Source organism: Callorhinus ursinus, unplaced genomic scaffold (genome assembly GCF_003265705.2).
Source record: "Callorhinus ursinus isolate GAN/ISIS: 27379988/994484 unplaced genomic scaffold, GSC_fseal_2.0 scaffold27, whole genome shotgun sequence".
Lineage (NCBI taxonomy): Eukaryota > Metazoa > Chordata > Mammalia > Carnivora > Otariidae > Callorhinus > Callorhinus ursinus.
Window position 1 is genome coordinate 21213924 of NW_027397089.1, and position 19708 is coordinate 21233631.

General features: G+C 45.9%; 1 protein-coding gene across 4 annotated transcripts in view; it reads right to left on the reverse strand.

The window, feature by feature from the left end:
* The window catches only part of ETV6 (ETS variant transcription factor 6), a 233424-nt gene that overhangs the window by 47048 nt on the left and 166668 nt on the right, over nucleotides 1-19708 (reverse strand). For 3 of the 4 annotated variants that reach the window (XM_073877971.1, XM_073877969.1, XM_073877968.1), the window contains one exon: nucleotides 2013-2177. The exons of the other annotated variant lie outside the window; for it this stretch is intronic. In XM_073877971.1, the coding sequence (XP_073734072.1) occupies nucleotides 2013-2076 (64 nt within the window). In that variant the 5' untranslated portion in view covers nucleotides 2077-2177. The remainder of the gene's footprint in view (nucleotides 1-2012; nucleotides 2178-19708) is intronic. 4 annotated transcript variants of the gene reach the window in all.

Here is a 19708-nt window from a genome sequence, read left to right on the forward strand (position 1 = left end):
CAGATGGGCTATTTCACCATCATCCAAATACACTAAACTAATGCTGCTCCAGTGACCTGGAATGTTCTTCTCCCCCCAACTCCTCAGTTCCATCCATCCTTCATGCTCCAAATCAACTCTATTCCTTCTTTCATAAACCCCATCCCACCCTGTCCTCTCCCCTCTCCAGCCTCCTTTTGCCTTTAGGTTCAATGCCATCCCCTCTCTCTAACTGGACTGAGGGATCCTGTACATCTACCACATGGCCCGCTCTGGCAGAGACCTGAGAAAATGGCAAGGGCCTCCTGGGAGGCTGTTGCCCATCTTTGCTTCCAGCTTTGAGCAGAGAGAATCTCTGGTTTCTAGGTAAAGTGGACAGAGGTGACCAGGGAGAAAAACAGCAACAAAAAGGAGTACCTGAGATATGACCAGGGGGGAACTTAAAGACTCATGGAGGAAAGCCAGGCTAAGGGCTAAGTCAAATCCCATCAAAACGCATGCCTGTGTCTTCCCTTGTTTGCCTTACATGAATGGTGTTTCTGGAACACACTAAAGAGTTAAGAGTTCCTTTCCTCCAGAGAGGTGACTTTGCCCCTTTGAGTATACCCTTGTGTTTTCACAAGAACAGACAAGGTAAGTATTTTTGCACTAAATTAAAAGGAACTATGTAGTTTCCTTTTAGGTTAGTTTTATTTACATATATGGTTACTCTAGTTTTCATATTCTGAGACAGCAGAAAGAATCAATGATTTGAGACAAAATGTTTCAGGGATGTCTGGCTCTATTCCTTTGTAGAACCTTAAAAATGATCTGTTTTTCAGAGATAATAAACTTTCAAGTTTCAATAACATCCCTACTTCTGGGGGAAACTTCCCTTTATCATTTCCTCATATAAACGGTCTGCTGCAATTGGGAAAAGCAGGGGAGATACTGTTCTATATCCTTACCTCACCCCCTGTGATGGTGATGTTTCCTCATGACGGTTAGTTTATTAACTTCTGGCAGCCCTCCAGGAGTAAATAAGGGTTGAACGTCGTTGGAACTATGCCAAGACCTTATGCAGGATCTTTGCCCTTTGTCAAGACAAAGAGAGTCTCTGCCGGACAAGTTACATCAAAATTGGCCACAGTGAGACTCGAGAGGAGGGTCTGCTGGTACTTGACTAACTAGCCCCTCAAGAGGCATAAACCCCAGACCAAAGGTCCCCTTTCACATATGGAGTTTCCAAATAACTATCCTCTAAATATCCATAATGTTTAAGAAATGAAATGAGAAAGTATATTTGAAGTCTTAACTAGGTCAGCAATACACTCTGCAGGTACAAAAGCTCTTTACTGAATCCAATCCTCCTATGGAGTCTTGGGAGCCCTTATTTTGACAAAACTGCCTAGTTAGATGAGCCTGGGAAGTCTTCCACCTGCACTTTTCAGGATTTCTATAAGCTACAAGATGCGACACTTCACACAGTTCGGTACCGCAAAGGGTGTCACCCGAAGCCCTTTGAGTTTATTTCTAAGCTTGCCTTAGCTTCTAGGATCTCCACTTCTTCCCATCCTTACCTCCTGTTCCCTCATGTCTCTTCTTCCCACTCCATCTACCTTAGCAGGGTTCATGCCCCTTCCTCTTCTGTCTTTGGTTTTCACTGAGCAGTTCACCACCTATACTCACTCCTAAGCATCTCTTTCAAACGTTTCAGAATCAGGAGCAAGGCAGGTTCGTGAAAGGGCTGGAATGCATTTTCTTCTTGATTTGGTGGCCACAACAAGATCCCTTAAGCTCCAGTGTCTATAGGTCCTAAGTGGGTTCCTTCTCCCAACCTTCAAAGTTTCCCCTTGATCTGGAAACTCTTCCTCTTTTCCCCTCATACTGACTTATGTCAGCAGGATCTTTCCTCTCCTAAGCTTAGGTCATTGTCTTTGTGCTCCTGGTGGCCTACTGTGGGGAGTTCTTGGGCATGACGAGTGGTGGCAAAGACCAACCAATGGCTAGCAGATTGTCCCAGCTGAGCACGTGTCAAGGGTCCAGACTCTCACCTGAATGAGGAGATCGATAGCGAAAGTCCTCTTTGGTCAGCAGCAGGAGAGCTTTGCCATTCATTTCAAACGTGTTGCTGTCAATTGGCCTTAAAGAAAACTCATTTTCAGCCCACTTGAGCCACTGGGCTACGTCATCCCTGCTCCAGTAAATTGGCTGCAAGCCTGTTGGAGAGAGAGCAAGGCATAAAGAGAGAGAGAGAGAGAGAGAAGAAAAAAAGGCCTTGTCAGACAGTTGGAATAAAGGGAAAAGCTTTCTGAATGGTTAATAAAATCGAGTCTCCACGTCTGAAGAGCCCTTATGCTCAACTCTGAATCCCAAGTTAAAGCTCAAGATTTGTAAGTGCCAAATTATGGTCCAATGAACTATTTATTTAGAAGCAAAATGAGAAGACAAATCCTTTTTTGTGTCTTTAATGGACCCTAGGTCTTGGTGCCCCGTCCTTCCTTGTCCAGCTCCTGAGGCTGTCTTGATCTCAGGTATGCCCTAAAGCTGAGGCTCTTCGGTGGCCTGACATGGTCATGACAGATGTCAATGTGCTTTGGAGGGGACCTTAGAATCACAACTGAGCTGACTGTCACCCACTATCCTTTTGAAGTGAGAATGTTCCAGAGCTGGGCTTGACCTTCGAGAGCTGCCAAATAATGAAGCGTTCCCTGAAACTTCTTCCAGGAAGAACAATTCACTCAGCCTCTGGGAAACTATCAGGCTAGCCTCTGGGAATGAGAGGGCAAAGTAAGGATAAAAGGTCTTTTGCCTTTTTATTCTACTTTTCTGATGTTAGAACTTCCTAGCGGGGGTGGTACTTGGACTCTGAGTAGGACCAGTAGTGGACCAAAGGGAGGGCTGCAGCTTAGGTTAAGAGGGTAGCTCAGGCTGGATCTTTCTGGATGCTGGACTGTGAGTCTATATTTTTATTTCATTTTGCTATTATGGGAAATCTTTGATATATCATTCAGGTGGTTTAGAACAGTGGTTCTCAAAGTGTGATCTGGGGACCCCTCAGGTTCCCAAGACCTTTTCAGGGTGTCTATAAAGTCAAAACTCTTTTCATAACAATATTAAGAGGTTACTGAACTTTTTTCACTCTCGTTCGTTCATGAGTGGAATTTTCTAGAAGCTACATGACATGTGATATTGCAGTGGATATGAGAATCCAGCCATCTTCTATGATTTGCAAAAGAGACTTGCAAAAATGTAACACAATGCCATTTTTCTCACTAATTTTTTTTGTTTTGGAAGATATATTCATAAATATATATTTATGCTAATAATATAAGCTTAGCTTACTATTTTTTAGTAAGCATTTTTTTTAATTCTCAGTTTTAATTTCCAATATGGTAAATATAGATAGATATAATCCATATGAGTGAAGCTCTTTGGGGTCTTCAATAATTCTTAAGAATTGAAAGCAGTCCTGAGACCAAAATGAGAATGGACAGGTTGGAAGAAGCTAGCTGCACAACAAAGCTTCATTCTCTAAAACTGTACTGCATGAATTAATAGTTCAAGTACAATGGAATCAGGGTTTGATAAGAGGAGCTTCAGTCTCTCCAGTAAGTGACTTAAACTTGCTAAGGAGACTTGAGTGTGCTGTAAAAGTGCCTTTCAGCTTGATCCTGGAAAGAGTCACCTTTTCATCCTTAAGTATCACAAAGAACTGTCTGGTCTACTTGGATGGGCTGCTTTTTCTCCCTAGTGGACCAGGGAACGAACAGCTCAGATCCCTTGGAGAAGGTCCAGGGCCTCTGGGCATGACTATTGGCTCTGTCTTCCAGGTGGCTCCTTTGCAAAGTCTAGTTTTGAAGAATGGTAGCTGGCTTCCTTTAGCTCTGGGGAAGTCCTTTCTAAAGTAGGCTATCATGTAGGGCACCAAGAAAGAACTATGGGCACTGGCCTAATCAGAGATAGGCATTTAAGAGTTCTTTTTCTTGTTTTGTACGTTTAATAATTTTACATGGAAAAAAAGTGGCATCATAAAATAAGAATGTGCAGTATGCTACTGCTCTATGATCTTGAGACTAAAACACAGCCACTAAAGAGTTCAAGGTTTTGTTTCTGACTCTTAACTATGCCAAGAAGTAATGCCCATTTCAAATGGTCCTCGGATACAAAGGGTGCCCCTACTCTTTCCAGTGACCTTGAAAACACGTATCTCAATCACAATGAAATGGGGGTGGGCGTGAGGATGGCTCTGCAAGATCTCAACTTTTGAACCCGTAAGAAACCTTAACGTTTACTTCCTATTGTCAGTGGTGTCACCTCTGAACAGGAACAGCACAGTGATTAGTGATTTGTTACTAGGAACTTTCCCCTTCCTCTCCTTCACACGAACAGCATGGGTATAACCAGATCCTGGGGCCGGGTGTGAGGTTCCAGTGCAGCGTGGCCTAGGAAAGAGCCTGGTGGTAGGCGGGCCACGGGGCAGAAGATGCTCAATCAGAAACAGGAAAAACGATGGAGTAGCTTATTGGAAATGTGAGTGCCAGAGCAAATACAGAACCGAATCCCACTCGGGAGGGGAAATGAGAGTAAAATGCTGAAGTGTCTGCAGAGGATTCACTGAACCGGAGGGAGGCGGGTGAGAAGGGGGTGGGGGACGCAAGTAGTAATTTGAGGTTCTTTATATTCTATGGAAGAAAATACTCATGAGTAATCTTTTCCCTAAATACAAGAAGAGTCACACACTCCAAACAGCCCTGCTGGTGAAGGGCAACAGTTTCTCTTTTCACTTCCCATTAATGTCTCCCACAGCCCAGTCCCTGAAGCCAAGCAGAGCCACCACGGAAACCCCCTCCCGGGGAACCGACTTGAGTGCTCTGGGCTGTGTGCAAAAGGGGCCCATCGAGTCACCGTCAGTCCAGGGAATACCATGGTAATCCTAGCAGGTTTACCAAAGTGACCCCAACAGACCAAGCTACCTGCTTGAGGCCACCCAGGACACTGACCAGAGTCACTACTCTTCCCTTAGCATGAAGAAAAGGTAAACACACTGCCCGAGCTTCTGGAAAGGGGCTTGATAAAACTACGGTGTTCAAAGTCAAGTCCTAGTGCTATTTCCTCATTGACTCACTAGAAACACTGAGGAAAAAGAAGCCCCCTTTCCTCAAACCGAACAGCCCTAAGGCCTGGGAGTTACGGCGTCTAAATGGAATAGAGCCTTGGGCCCAGAGGCAACTCTGTCTAATTAGGACCATTTAATTTGCTTAATAGTCATTTATTAAGCACATCTATCATCTAGCACTATTGTAAGCGCTTTATAAATATAAGTTCGTTTAACTGCATGCTCACAGCAACCCCATGAGATCAGGGAGCTCGGGCTCAGTGCATCGAAGGGATTTGCCCAAGGTCATATGGCCATGGTAACAAGAGGGGCTGAGAGTCAAACCCAGGGAGTCTAGTTTCAGAGTCCGTGCTCTTATCCCTCACGCTGTGCTTACGCACACATTTCCCACCCCGAGTCAGAATTCAGATTGATTTGCAGCATCTATTAGGGCTTCAGAAAAGACTGAGTGAACTCAATCCTCCCCATCCCAGACTTTGATCCTTGGAGGCGTCCTCAGGTTATCAACAGACTAAAAATAGAGCAAAAAAAATCTGTATATCCCTGGAGAAGTAGATTCATAAACGGGAAGAGGAGGGAGAGGCAGGTGGCACTCTGCTTTGAACACATCGGGAAGACAGCACCGCCCTCACTGGCTACTCACTGCTCATAGGCACTGGCCTTGAGACTTGCCCTGGCTCACAGCTGCTAATGTAACAGAAGCCACACAGACAAGATGAGGGAGAACATATCACATAGAACCGCCTTTACGGTTGTCTCTTGCGACTTTAACTCAACAAAGCTGAGTAATACAGATGTTACTAATCATTAGTAAAAGGAAGAGACCCTTTTTCTGCACTCTGTTACACTACCCCCCCGTGCACATCATAAGCCCATGAGAGCCATACTAAGACCTGCATTTTTAATGTCAATTCACTTCAGAGCATATTTGAGAAGAATTTTGTACAGAAGAAATGAACTGCTGCGATTAACAAAATTCCTAAGAATTCTACTGCGTTTTTTTTTCCAAGTGGGTCAAGTGAAGTTCATGGTGTCATACCCTTCAATGATACACCCAGGCCCTAAATTTCCTTCTAATAGTTCTTCGATTCCATGGTCAAAGGGGCAGCCACTTTCATCAGTACATTCTTAGCCTGATTTCAAGCTTTCTGAGCTGTGTTTAGACTAAGGATGGAAACTGCGCTGGGAGTCAGGAACCTGGACTTAACCCCCAAAGCTCCCATTAGTTAACAGCTGATTTGGGGCAGTTTCTCTCTCTGTGGCTTCCTCTGTAAAATGAGGGGCTTTGAGTACGTGATCTCTGTTCCTTTCTGGGTTAACCGTCAACACCCTCCCCCTTCATCTGAATCTGAAAAACCAAAGGATACAAACAGCCAGGACCTTTTTTCTACCGAACTATTCCCTGCTCATGACGATGACCCTGAGATTTTGTAACTTCCTGAATGATCTTCTGAGTCTCGGAAAAGAGATTAAATTATTTTAAGTAGACTGCGGTGCTTAAGAGTGTTTTCTTCTATTCTGATTCTTGGAAAAGTTATAAACCGGCTAAGGCAATAATAAACATGACATTTTGACTAGGTGCTTTCACATGTATAACCTCACGTGATTCTCACAGAAGCTCCGTGAAATCCGTCATGTTCTCATTTCAGTTTAACAGAGGAAACAGGGGGCTCAGAGTCATGGGGTGATGGCACTGGTTTGAACGTTACTCAGTTCAAGCTCTTTTGCTACAGTATACATTCATCAAAAACACCCTTCGTCCCAAACTCTCTGTGTAAACGGGATTTTGATGCAGATTCTGTGGCTGATCGGATCGCATTGTAAAAGAGAAGAAGACATCCCAGAGATGATCTAGCCCAACTCCCACCCACCTTTACTCATTAGGAAACCGAAGCCGGGAAAAGTTAAGAGGCTGAACCACGATGAAGCTGGCCCAGATTCCCTGTTTCAAGTCTCTTATGCTGTGTCATAACTTGATTCATTGACACAGAACAATTTCTGTAACCCTTGACATGAATGAGGAAAGTTATCACTTCCTTGCTTAGTCATCTTGCCTTCAGATTCAATGTCCTAAATTGGTCCAAACATAACTTCTCTGCTGCAGTTTCAGACCCTCACCGACCTGCCCACCTCTTCCAGAGAGCAGATTTAGCTCCCATCCCTAAACATAGTACCGTGAGCAGGACCAGAACCCTTCTTCCTCTGGACAATAGAATTCTGCTGATAATAGTAGCTGACAATTGTTGGGCACTTCGACTGAATATTTTCTACAGAGATTCTCATTCTCATTTTATAGATGAGCAAAAAATGCGGCACACGTAACTGGCCATGGTGGCGCTAGGATCCAAACCCAGATGGTCTGGCTCCACAGTCCCAACTCTTCAAATGCTGCCATCCTGCTTCTCAAGTACCTCATAATAACAGCAAATCCTTACAAGAGCTTACTGTGTGCCAGGCACTGTTCCCAATGCTCTCTGTACAGAACTCATTGAATCCCTACAGCAATACTGTACGGATAGAAACAATCACTATCTCGACTTACAAAGGAGAAAACCTGCAGCAGAGGGAACTGAACTGACTCGGCCAAAGTCACATAGCGAGGAAACGGACAAGCCAGCTGGCTTGGCCCAAAGTCCATCTTATTAACCATCTACCTCTCTGCCTAAGCTTATCTGGTGTTTTTGGCAGGACATCAAAATAAAGTCCTGATTTTAAAAAGAGCCAGAGAACAGTTTCAGCGGTTGTGTGAATTCCCACGGTGGATACTTGGGCAGGCACTGCGCACCAGCACGTTATTTCCCAGCTGTGTGACCTCAGACAAGTTACTCAGCCTCTCTGTATCTCACTTGCCTCAGCCGAAAAATGGGGACAATTTTCAACCCATGAGTAAGTACCAGTGAATCACGGACGATGTGCTCATCAAATGCGAAGAGGCCATAAAGCTGGTACAGAGTAAGATTATACAAATGATGATAATATAAAACACGTAAGACGGTATGTGGAATACAGCAAGCACCTAATAAATATTAGCTACTCATACTACTGTCATCTTTTTTACTTGCCCTTCCCGGCACATACATAGCTGGTGTTTGGAACCCAACTGTACAAATATAGGTTAATCAATATTAGATTTCATCTTGTTACTTTTTACCATCATTCCAGCATGCTGCAGTCTCTCCAGGTTTGGTTCTATTTCTAGTAACAACCATACTTCACACCCTCATGTGATCTGCAGCTTTGACAAGCATCCTTCACCTCAACAGGTTCCTGACAAAATGCTGATGAGGTGAGGGCTGGGATGGTAGCACTCCAGTGACCTACCAGCTACCTCCTTGCAGATGGACACGGACCAAGGTGTTGGCTCCTTTTGGGCACAAGTGTTCACTGATCAACCCATGTACATACTCTGGTAGTTGGATCACATTTTTCAAGCTCCGCCGAAAAGACACCATCTAAAATTCAATGAAATGCTTTCTTCATGTCCATAAATATGTAACTACAGCCTTACTGAAGAGGCTGAAGAGGATAGAGGGAGAAGAGAGGGAGCGGGTGCTTGGCTCTGAAGGGACAACTTTTTCCTAAGTGCTCACAACATGTATGTCTCAAAATCTGTCCTGAATTTCATCTGGAAGTCAGATCCTGCTAGCTGTTTTCAGTCTTTGCCTACACTCTCTTTTCCTTTCCGATTCTGAATGATCAGGTGAACAGTGGTTCAGATTCTTTCTTTCAGTACCTCTTCCATTTCTTGCAACCCTCAGGGATCACCGTAGTGGCCTGCAGTGAGCTCAGCCTTGTAAGTTCTGCATTCTCCTATGTCATCTGTCTGGGCCAAGAGCCTTGAATTTATTTAGAACAACTCAGATTCACTTTTACATCAATTCTCCCATCTTGGGCTTTAATTCCCTTATGTCAGCGTTTGCAATACTCGTTTCAGTCTGACAATCATCTTCCCTGATGGAAGAGAGAAGAAAGAGAGAAGTTGAACAGTTTCGTTTTCTCTTTGCCACTTGTCAATGTCACTCCATCTGCTCCAATCAGCGTGCTGATACTGTGCTCCTTTTTTTTTTTTTTTTTAAGATTTACTTATTTATTTGAGAGAGAGTGAGAGAATGGAGGGGAAGGACAGAGGGAGAGAGAGAATCTCAAGTAGGCTCCCTGCTGAGTGCAGTGTCCAGGACCCTGAGATCACGACCTGAGCTGAAATCAAGAGTCGGACGCTTAACCGACTGAGCCACCCAGGCGCCCTGACACTGTCCTTGTTCTTAAACCACCCACAAGACTCACTGTTCTCTTAAGCAGCTTCCATGGTGAATTTTCAGCTCACTTAGTTTTAGCCTTCTAGGTCCAAACATGGCTCTTGTACGTTTTCCTTTTCAGTAAGTTTTTCTTCCATCTACTATATAGATCTTTTTAAAATTTGAGATTAGGCTGGTACACACAAAAGAGCGGGAGGATAAAACTGGCATGATCTTTCTGGCAAACAACTTGGTGGTAATTTAAGAGCCCTAAAAATGTTAACTTCTGAGAATCTACCTTAAAAAATTAGGATATAGAGAAATCGTTCATGCACAAAGATGTTCATTGCAGTGTTATTTTTACTAGCAGGAAGCTGGGAACATCAATAAGGACTACTTAAGCAAACGTGGACAACATCTCTGACAGAAAATTATGCAGCCAATCACAGAATATTTATAAAGAGTATCTATTCATATGGAAGAATACCAAATAGCATGTGTGTGTATATGTGATAATCTCAAACAATGCATAGAAAAACATCACCAGGAAACATAAAAATATTAATGGCCAACTGTCACTCTGTAGAATTATAGGTGATGCTTACTGTCTCCTTTTCATTTTTTATTTCCCAATTCTTTATATTAAGCCTGCATTACTTAAAAAAAAAAAAAAAACTATTTTAAAATTTGAGATCCCCAGAGAATGTCTCCAATACAGCCTCATCAGCTTCTTCCGCTGGCTTCCTCCCCTTGTCCCAGTAAGCGCCCTGTGCAGCCCATGTCAGAAGTTTATTTTCTTTTTCTTTTCTTTTTTCTAGATTTATTTATTTACTTGAGAGAGAGAATCTCAAGCAGACTCCCTGCTGAGCGTGGAGCCCAATGTGAGGCTCAATCTCACAACCCTGAGGTCACGACCTGAGCCAAAATCAAGAGCCAGACGCTTAGCTGACTGAGCCACCCAGGCGCCCCAGAAGTTCACTTTCAAAAGCACCCTGAGTCTTCTGCCTTGTGTGTGAGCACTGTGGATTGTGAGGCCACAGGTACTTCTCCTCTACATGTCTGAAAGCACATCTGATCATGTCTTGCATTTCTCTTTTCTAATTCTAAGATGATGTTTTCATTCTCACCAGAAGTTCCCATCATCCCACTCTGCCAACTGATTCTTCCTTATTTGCCAGACCTGGCGCCAAATTCGTAGTGCCCCTCATCATTTCTTCCACCTTCTGGGAGATAAAACTGCTCATTGTTAGGTGCACCTGTTATGAGTTAAAATGTGCACGCATGGAGCTGATGGAGACTGCTCAGCGCCTCTCACGTCACACTCGGCACACAATGGTCCCCCAGTGACAGCAGGCTGTACAGAGATCCCCAATCCACCCCTGGGCCAGCTCTGCAGCCTGCGACTGCCACCCCTCCCCTACCCGACACCATTCTCATCAGGTAGGCTACTTCAGCTTTGTGCAGTTCTTCGCTATTACCATACGTGGCCCCATCCATGGCATCCCACAACTCTTCTGTGAGGCAGCTAAGGCTGGTACAACTATACTTGCTGATGGACCGGAAGCCCAGAGAGGTAGAGGGACTTTCTCAAGGTCACAATGGGCGTAGGACCAGAAGTCCAGCCCCAGATCTTCGGTATCAGTCCAATGAACTGCGTCCAGGTCAAAGGATGTAATAATGGATATAAAAATCCCTTGCACTCTGCAATGCATGGTAACAATGTAAGGGCATTAGGGATGATCAATCATAAACTCAACTTCTCGTGGCAGGTTTGGTTTAGCCGTAGATCCAGAACTTTGAGCAGTGCCCAGAGGGCCCCCTCTGCCTTCTGCAAAGGGAGTTGTGGCAGGCAGGGTTTACCTTAGGATAAACTCTCCGAAGTAGAACCAAGAATCCTCAGAGCCCTTCAAGCTGCTTCCCAGAGCACTTTCCAGGAGACTCTTCTGACAGCCAGGCCTCCAGGCTCCCACACTGGTCTTGGTCTTAGTGGTAACTCCGACGAGCCCAGCATTCTCATTTCTCTGGGTCTGCCTTTAACCTTGGAGTTGCTATTTGATCAAAATTGCTTTCAGCACAGAAATTCTGTCACTAGGGAATTAGAAGTTCCAAAACATTTCCTATTTTTGTCCTCAAGGTTACCGTTTCTCAGCACTGAGCATTCGAGTAGAGGTTAGAAGGTTCGACTTACGTCTTTTGGCCCAAATCCCAAAAGCAAGAATACTATATGTTCATGTGTAGATCCAAAGTCATATTCAATTCCCTGGAAAACTTTTTTCTTATAGACTTCATTTTGTGGATTTTTTTTTTTTTTTTGGCTTTCACTCAGTTTTATTCACAAAAGGGTTTTATCAGCAAACCTGTTGATGGCAAAACCAGCCCAGAGCCTGCCACTCATCCTCACAAACATGACTTAAGAGTCCTTCCCATTTCTGCTTTTGGGCAGCAAGCCCAACGTGGTGAGAGGCATGTCATGTTTTAGACTGAAACTTGGGTTTTGGACTCAGCCCTGAGTTCAAATACTGGTCCTGCCACCTACTAGCTCAGTGGTTTTAGGTAAGTTGTATCTCTGAACCTGTTTCCCCAGAAGTAAAATGAGGCCAAGAACAGTACTCATCTCCCTGGGCAAATTTAAGTATGAAACGAGATAATCCATATAAAGACTGGTCTGGTACATGGGAAGTGCTCAGTGCATGTTGGGCGGTTGGGTAGGAAAGAGACTGGATAGCAGATTAGCTGTACTTTGCCACACCTCTCCAGGAGACTGGAGTTTTTTCTGCAGCTCAGTGGGGATTCAAAACTGGAGCAAGGGTTCTCACAGGCTGTGTGAAGACTCCGGCAGGAGCTATGGGGCCAGCACAGGGCTCTGAGGAGGGGTCCGGCATCATCAGTGTGCATCGCAGGCTGGGGAGATGGCTCACGAGGAGATGTAGAGAATGGACTGGAACAGATGAGAGACTGGAGGAAGAAAGCCCCTTTAAGTCCTGGACTAGGGTGAGGCAAGTGAAGCACTCACTGCAGGGGCAAAATTTAAGTCAGTGCCCTGAATTTAATAAGCATGAAAAGTATTAACATATATTTTGGGAAAAATAATATTTTAACGCGTTATTGAAAAAAATCAGAATGAATGCAAAAAATTCACGATGAACAAAAGATCAACATTTTAACTAAAGTTCTATCGAAAAGAGAGATGACTGAGCGTGCAGTGACAATGGGGAGGGGGCACAGATTAGAGCTGCACTTCCGTTTCAGAGATAATGGACCCTGTTGAGAATTCAGTGAGAGCTACAGACCCTCTTTCGAAAGGCACAGGCCCATGCACACAAATACCTGCCCACAAGTTCGAAGTTTATAGACTACCTCAAGTTTATCTAGGGACCCTTGGAGAATTGGGTTAGTATTTTTCAGCCTTGCGTGTGCAAATGGGCCTGACGATAAGTCCTGGCCATTTGGAGGTAAGAACCAATTTAGGTGTAAGGAGAGAAACACAGATATGTCTCTCCTGATATCTTGCAGAGGAAAGGGAAGAGAGGCAGGAAGGTTGCCCTTGTCTCACTCCGAAATGTGTGCGGGGCAACGGAATGAGGAAAGGTGACTCTTGGGGGGGGGGGCTCACTTCCTTAAGAAATGCACACACCTGACCTTAAATATGGAATGCCCCTTCCTCAGGTATTTTAGAAACCATTGCTAACATACTGCAAGTTTTTATTCATACTAGTGAAGAGTAATCACTGCAAATGATCTTAATTTATGAACAGTGAGGCACCTGGGGTAGGAGAGACTCCACTGGAGGAGATATGTGACTGAAAGACGGACTTCTACGGGACAGAGGCAATTAAGGGCAGCATTTCTCACACTGCAGGGCAGAAAGATATTGCTGATATTTATGCACACTTTTTAAGAGGTCCATTTTTAAGAGGGAAAAAATGTAGGGAAATAGATATTAAGAATTGAAATGCTCCTCAAATAGATTTAGGGGGCAAACTGAAACTGCTGGGAAAAGCTGGTGCAAGGTTTTCTAATTGGCAGTGGCAACGGAGGGGTGCGGAGAACAGAAGGATCTCGTTGGATCTGCATGATCCCTATAACACAGATGATGTACTACGGGTGTCTGAATAAAGAAGAATGCATATCCTTTCTTTCCCCCTCTTGCTCTTTTAAACCACACAGGATCATCTCTTGTGCAGGCCACAGTCCACAGAACATTCCTCTGCAAAGTGTAACAAGAGCAGAACTCATTCTCATTCTGGACGGGGCCTTATGTGCCCCGTCACTGGCATGGGAGAGCCTTTCCTTTGTGTGGTTCAGCTGTGCCTGGTCCCTTCCCTCCCGGGTTCTCTTTATTCCAAGGAAACTTAAACAAGCAGGCTGCCTTTTCTCAGGATGGAGACAGTCCCTATTATCATCGAGTCCCGTGGGGTGAACATGAGGTTGGGAGGGTGGGGAGAAGAGGAGGGGAGGAGCCAGGCGGAAAAGGGAGCCTGAAAGAAGTGTTTAACTTTTACAACAGCTCACTCCACAGGCCTCAGAAAATACATCCTGGGCCCAAAAAGTGACCAGGGTTCAAGCAACCTAAAGCACTTGTGAGACGATGCTCTTTTGGAACACGTCCTCTTTTAAAGGGGACCTCTCCCTCCCTCCCCCTACCCCCTTTTTCCTTCACCTCTTCCCTGACACTTTGGAGAGTGATTCCAACTGTTTCAAAGGCCCGGTCCGTTGCCTTTTGGGGCCCCATTCTCTCTCCTTCTCCAGGCTGCCCGAGCTGCAGCTGAACGGACACGAGGAGGGGCAGCCTGACAGGGCAACAGGGGCAGGATGAAATCATACACATAGCGTGCGTGCGTGTGTGCGTGCGTGTGTGTGTATGCGCGCGCGGGTGTCACACACACCTCTCCACTTCTCCTCCCCTTGTTGCTTCTGTGCTAAGGATCTTCATAGGGAAATGTTGCACATTTATCCATTAAAAAAGTTGTAATCTTTCTTCCTCACCCGTGAAATTCCCTGGTATCCGAGTTGTGAAGGTTACTAATCCCCTGGTTTTCAGGGCTTAAGGTCACTGGGGAGTCAGGAAAATGAAAAAAAACAAAAAAACAAAAAAACACAGCAAAAGCAACCCCATGCCGCCTTCCAGAAGAGCGGGCACGCTCCGTGGCCAGAGGGAGACTCTCTCTTGCTGCCAAATATCCTTCTCTTTGGCTCTGTCGACGGTCTTGTCTGCAGTTTTAGATCGGTCCCTCCTTTGGACGAAGGCATGAAGACGTCTGTGAAGGGGAAGCTGGCTGAGAGAATACCCTAAATCAGTATAATCTGCTTACACCTTAGTGGGCGAGACAGACGAACCTGTCAGAGCCAAGAGCGAGAGGACCCTCACGTTTTAAGGACAGTGGGGGTGTGCAGCAGCTCAGGAGGCAGAAGGGCAGAGGCTCCAAAGGGAAGGAGATTTTGTTCACTTTCACCTGCAGATGTTTATGATGTAAAACCTTTTTTTTTTTTTAAGATTTTATTTATTTATTTGACAGAGAGTGCGCACAAGCAGGGGGGAGCGGAAGAAGCAGAGGGAGAAGCAGGATCCCCACTGAGTAAGGAGCCCAATCTGGGACTCGATCCCAGGACCCTGAAATCATGACCTGAGCTGAAGGCAGACACTTAACCGACTGAGGCACCCAGGCGCCCCAGATGTATGACTCTTTCAAAGGAGCTTTTACTTCTGCACTGGGAAAGGGGTGGCCGCTTACAATACAGGTAGACGTGAGCATCCTGAGTTCTGGTGACAGGGCTCTGTTTTTTTAACTTTGCCTCGAGCGTCTGAAAAACAGCTGAACAGAATGAGCGGCGCATCCCTGACGGCCCAAGTAATGTTCATTCACACAGTGCCTGGACGCTTCCCTGAGGCCGAGCAGAACGTGAGCCAGGTGAGGCCTCCAGGTGGGGGGTGGGGGGTGGGCAGGCTGACCTCCTATTTTCCTGCTATTTATAAAGCATGCTAATTCTGTTTCTTGGCAAGAACAGCTAATTTGCTGGAAACGTTAAAATTTGCCTTTAGCTCCTTTATTAGAAAATAAAATTCAAATCCTGTGTCTGCTGCCTCCTAGCACAGCAACTATAAGTTCAGTGGTGGCCCCCCCCCAAAAAAGGTATGTCCATATCATAATCCCTGGAACCTGCCAATGTGACCTTATTTTTAAAAAGATCTTTGCAGATGTAATTGAGTTAAGGATCTCCGGATGAGATCATCCTGGATTATTCGGGTGGGACCAAGTCTAATGACAAGTGTCATTCTGAGAGAACACAAGGGTGGGGGAGGGGACACAGAAGAGAAGTCCCATGTGAACACAGAGGCAGAGACTGGAGTGATGCACACAGGAGATTGCTTGGTTTCCTTCCTCACAGGCTCCTAATACCCGCATGTTGAGATTTCCTTGCCTCTCTTCAGTATTTATCACTTTCTCTTGAATTCTCAAAAATCGCTTTATTTCTTTTGGATCTTAAAAACTTTCCAGTTTTCCACCTTCTGTTTCTCTTAAACATTACCTTTTTATATATTCATCTTGTATTCCTACTAGTTTGCTCTTCATTTCTGAAGTGATTTTTCCTTCATTTAATTTCTTTGAATTTTTTTTTCATTTAGTTTCCTGAGTTCTGGCATTCAATTTCTAACTTTTCCTAATTCTGATTTATATTGTCCCCCCTATTTTATATCATTTTCTTAATGGATTTTAGCTCATTTGGATGGCAGATTACAATTCTGAATGGTTCTGAAACCACGTCTCTTTGGCATGCTTTCTTCAGGAGTGCTATTTTCCTTCTTACTTTCTTTTATCTTATAAAAACCTTGTGTGGGATTTGCCCTCACTATTTCTCTGTGGCTCGTTTTCATGTGAAATTGGTTTTCCTGAACTTTTAGAACAAAGCGTGTTCCAAATTGACAAAACTCTCTCTTCTACTGTTGGTGGAAATTTCCTCCTTCTCTTTCCTTTCAGGAACCTTTTCTTCCTCAGTCTCTGTTGTCTCTCTCCTATTCAACTTGCTCTCACTCCCGCAGCCTCTCAGTGTGGGCTGGTCCTGGAAGGAGCACCTGGCTGGTGAGTTCCTGAGTTCAGAGATGAGAGTGCTCCAAACCCTTTAGGCCTCGCTCCAGGCTGTGTGCATGCACTGCTCTTGGATCAGTGGAAGGATCCTCACTTTCAGCTCTTCCTCTCAAACTGACCCTCCGCGAGTCCCAGTGAGCACCTGTTGGCTGCTCTGGGCTTTTCCTGTTGTAATGTCCGTCAAAAGCCTCACTGGGGGCGCCTGGGTGGCTCAGTCGTTAAGTGTCTGCCTTTGGCTCAGGTCATGGTCCCAGGGTCCTGGGATCGAGCCCCGCATCGGGCTCCCTGCTCCACGGGAAGCCTGCTTCTCCCTCTCCCACTCCCCCTGCTTCTGTTCCCTCTCTCGCTGTGTCTCTCTGTCAAATAAATAAATAAAATCTTAAAAAAGCAAAACAAACAAACAAAACCCTTATAAAAAAAAAAAAAAGCCCCACTGGATCATGGGGCTAGCTTGTCAGCAGTTCTGCTCCGGTCCACAGGCTTTGGCTGTGCTATGGAGTTGCTCTGCTCTTGCCTGTGGGTCCTGGGAGTTTGACACGGACATGGCTACCATGCCACCTTCCCAGGCTCTGTCCCAGAACGCTTCAGGTTTGCAAGGACAGCATCCCTCTGGTATCTCGTAAAAGAGAGCACCCATCTTCTTATGTCTCTGGATGAACTCTTGCTGGGTTTCGTGGCAGTAAGTGAAAGAAGTGTGGTCATTACTCTGAGGGGTCTCTGGCCACACCAAAGGGAGTCAGCCCAAAGTGCAGGAAGCGCAGAAACAGGATTTGGAGAGAAGACATGATCAAATGACTATAGCCTCCACGGGCCACGGATGTCAAGGGAGGGAACACATGGCTTCTCTCTTTCTTTCTTTCTAATTAATTAACTTATTTGAGGGGGAGGGGCAGAGAGAGAGGGATAAAGAGAGAATCCCGAGCAGACTCCTCGCCCACCGTGGAGCCCGATGCAGGACTCGATCTTACAACCCCGAGATCACAACAACGAGGGAGCATGGCTTCTTCCACTGAAAGGACTGAAGAACTATTCCAGTGAAAGTAAAACTTCCAAATGGAAGAAAGGTCTAGTGGAGACTAAAAAAACACCAGTGACGACAGCAGAAAGACACCCAACCTTTCGCGACCGTCCTTCCATACCTGCCACCACAAGAAGTCGATCCTGGTGAAGATCTCCTCAGGTGAGCCCCCCCGCCCTGTGCTCAGTGACAAACTGCAGCTCAAAGACATCGGGAGTTGTGTGTCTGTCACAGATTTCCCACACAAGCCCGAGGAGGAGCGATTTGGCTGCTCATCTCAGGGAGAGCCCCACAGAGCAAAATTGCCTGGGGCTCCAGAGCCTGTTTGGGTGTCAACGGTCTTGCTCTCAGCTTGAACCCGGCTTTCCTGCTTCTAAAAAGCCTCCTTTCTCAGCAGAGCTGTGTCTATTCGGAAGACCCGCCTCATCCCTGACACAACCGTCTCATCCAAGGATGCTGCCATGGGATGATAATTTTTCAAAGTGGCTTTTTTAATGCAGCCCTTGGAAACTTTGCAAGAAATGTATCGATTTGGAATACTCAGGCTGAATTATTGAGCTCTGGCAAAGGGAAATAAATCTTTCCCATTCTCCCTGCCTGTTGCCAAGTGCAGCTTCCAGGAAGCAATGAGTGTCCTTTCTGGAAATGGAGCAAAAACTCAAAACATTCTATCATCTTCCCTTTACTAATGCCCCCCCCCCCCCAACCCAGGTCTTCACTTGCAATTCACTGACAAAAGCACTTTACATTCATTGCTCATTTGCCTGAATAGGCATCCGAGTTAGTAATGCCCAAATTAGTAATGCCTGGCCGAGGCAGCTTCCTACATAATGAGGCCTGATGGTTTTGGCAGGCCTGGAGGCCCACGGAAGGCAAGCTCGCAGCACGTCATCAGGTTAAACACTCTTCCGGTTTTATAACCAAAACTTCCCCTACAGACCTGGATGTGTGGAGTAGAGGGTGTATGTTCACTGATGCTAGAGTTAACACGCCCAGGAGCCAGAACTGGGGTAGGGAGGTGGGGAGAGTATGCGGGAAGCGGGGATGGGGGCGGGGTGCTGCGCGGGAGTGTTCTAACGCACACGCCAGGATTAACACGAAAACTTCCTGACATCTGCCGTTTCTTTCATTTCAGTCTGGGGTGATCATCTCACCTGGCAGTGTTCCAGGGGAATTCCCATCATTGCCATCAAAACACAGCTTGGTCTCATTGTGTTGAGTGCTCATCTGTCCATCTCTCCGTCCGTCCACCCACTCGCCCATCCATCCGACAGATTAGGCACCCATTATGGATTGCACCTTGTACAAGGTGCAGGGCCCATCAAGGTCAGGGACACTGGGTTTTCAAGTCTGCTGGGGAAGCAAGGACCCTAAAGAGACCCTGACAGGCCCAGTGCATTACAGCAGGGCCAGGGACGACCTTCTGAACTCAAGAATGGGGTCACAGCTTTGCTGGCAGACGGCACGGCAGATACAAAGCCCTGTACACACGAGAGAGCCAAACCGGTGTGGGAAACTGAGTGGTTTCAGTAGGACAGAACTCAGAAATGCAAGGGAACGTGCATTTACAGAGGGGAGGGGCGATGCTTTATAGGCACAGTGGACTCGATCTGTCCCCAGCTGCCCTCATGCTATCACCTGTCCAACTGCTGTTCCAGGTCTTTTCCATGGCAGAGAACACCAGGTCCGTCCTCCCAGATGCCAGGGCTCCACACCTTGCAGCCATCCAACCCACTGGCAAATGCTGTGGGCTCTGCCTTTAAGATGTATCCAGAATCTGACCACTTCCGCCACGTCTGCCGCTACCACCTTAGTCCCAGCCACCCTCAGCTCCCACCTGTGCTTCTGGTACAGCTCCCTCACCGGTCTCCCAGCTTCCACCTAGAGTCTGTTTCCCCTAGAGTCTATTCTCAACATACAGAGGGATCCATTGAAAACGCATCACTCCTCTGCTCAGAATTTACATGATGCCATTCCCCTACTCAAAATCCTTCAGTGGCTTCCCATCTCACTCAGAGTTAATGTCCAAGTCCTTAAGATGACTTTTAGGGCCCTACAAGATCTGACCGCTGTCTGGACCCATCCCCTTTCCTTTTTCTCCTCTCCCTCATTCTGCTCCAGCCATACTGACCTCTTTGCTGTTCTTCAAACAAACCAGGCACATTCCTACCTCAGGGCCTTTGAACTTGCTGCTCCTTTAGCTGGAGTGGTCTCCCAGATAGCTCCACTTCCTTCAAGTCTTCCCTAGACATTCGACATCAAACTACACATCTCTGTTCTCAGACTCCTCTTT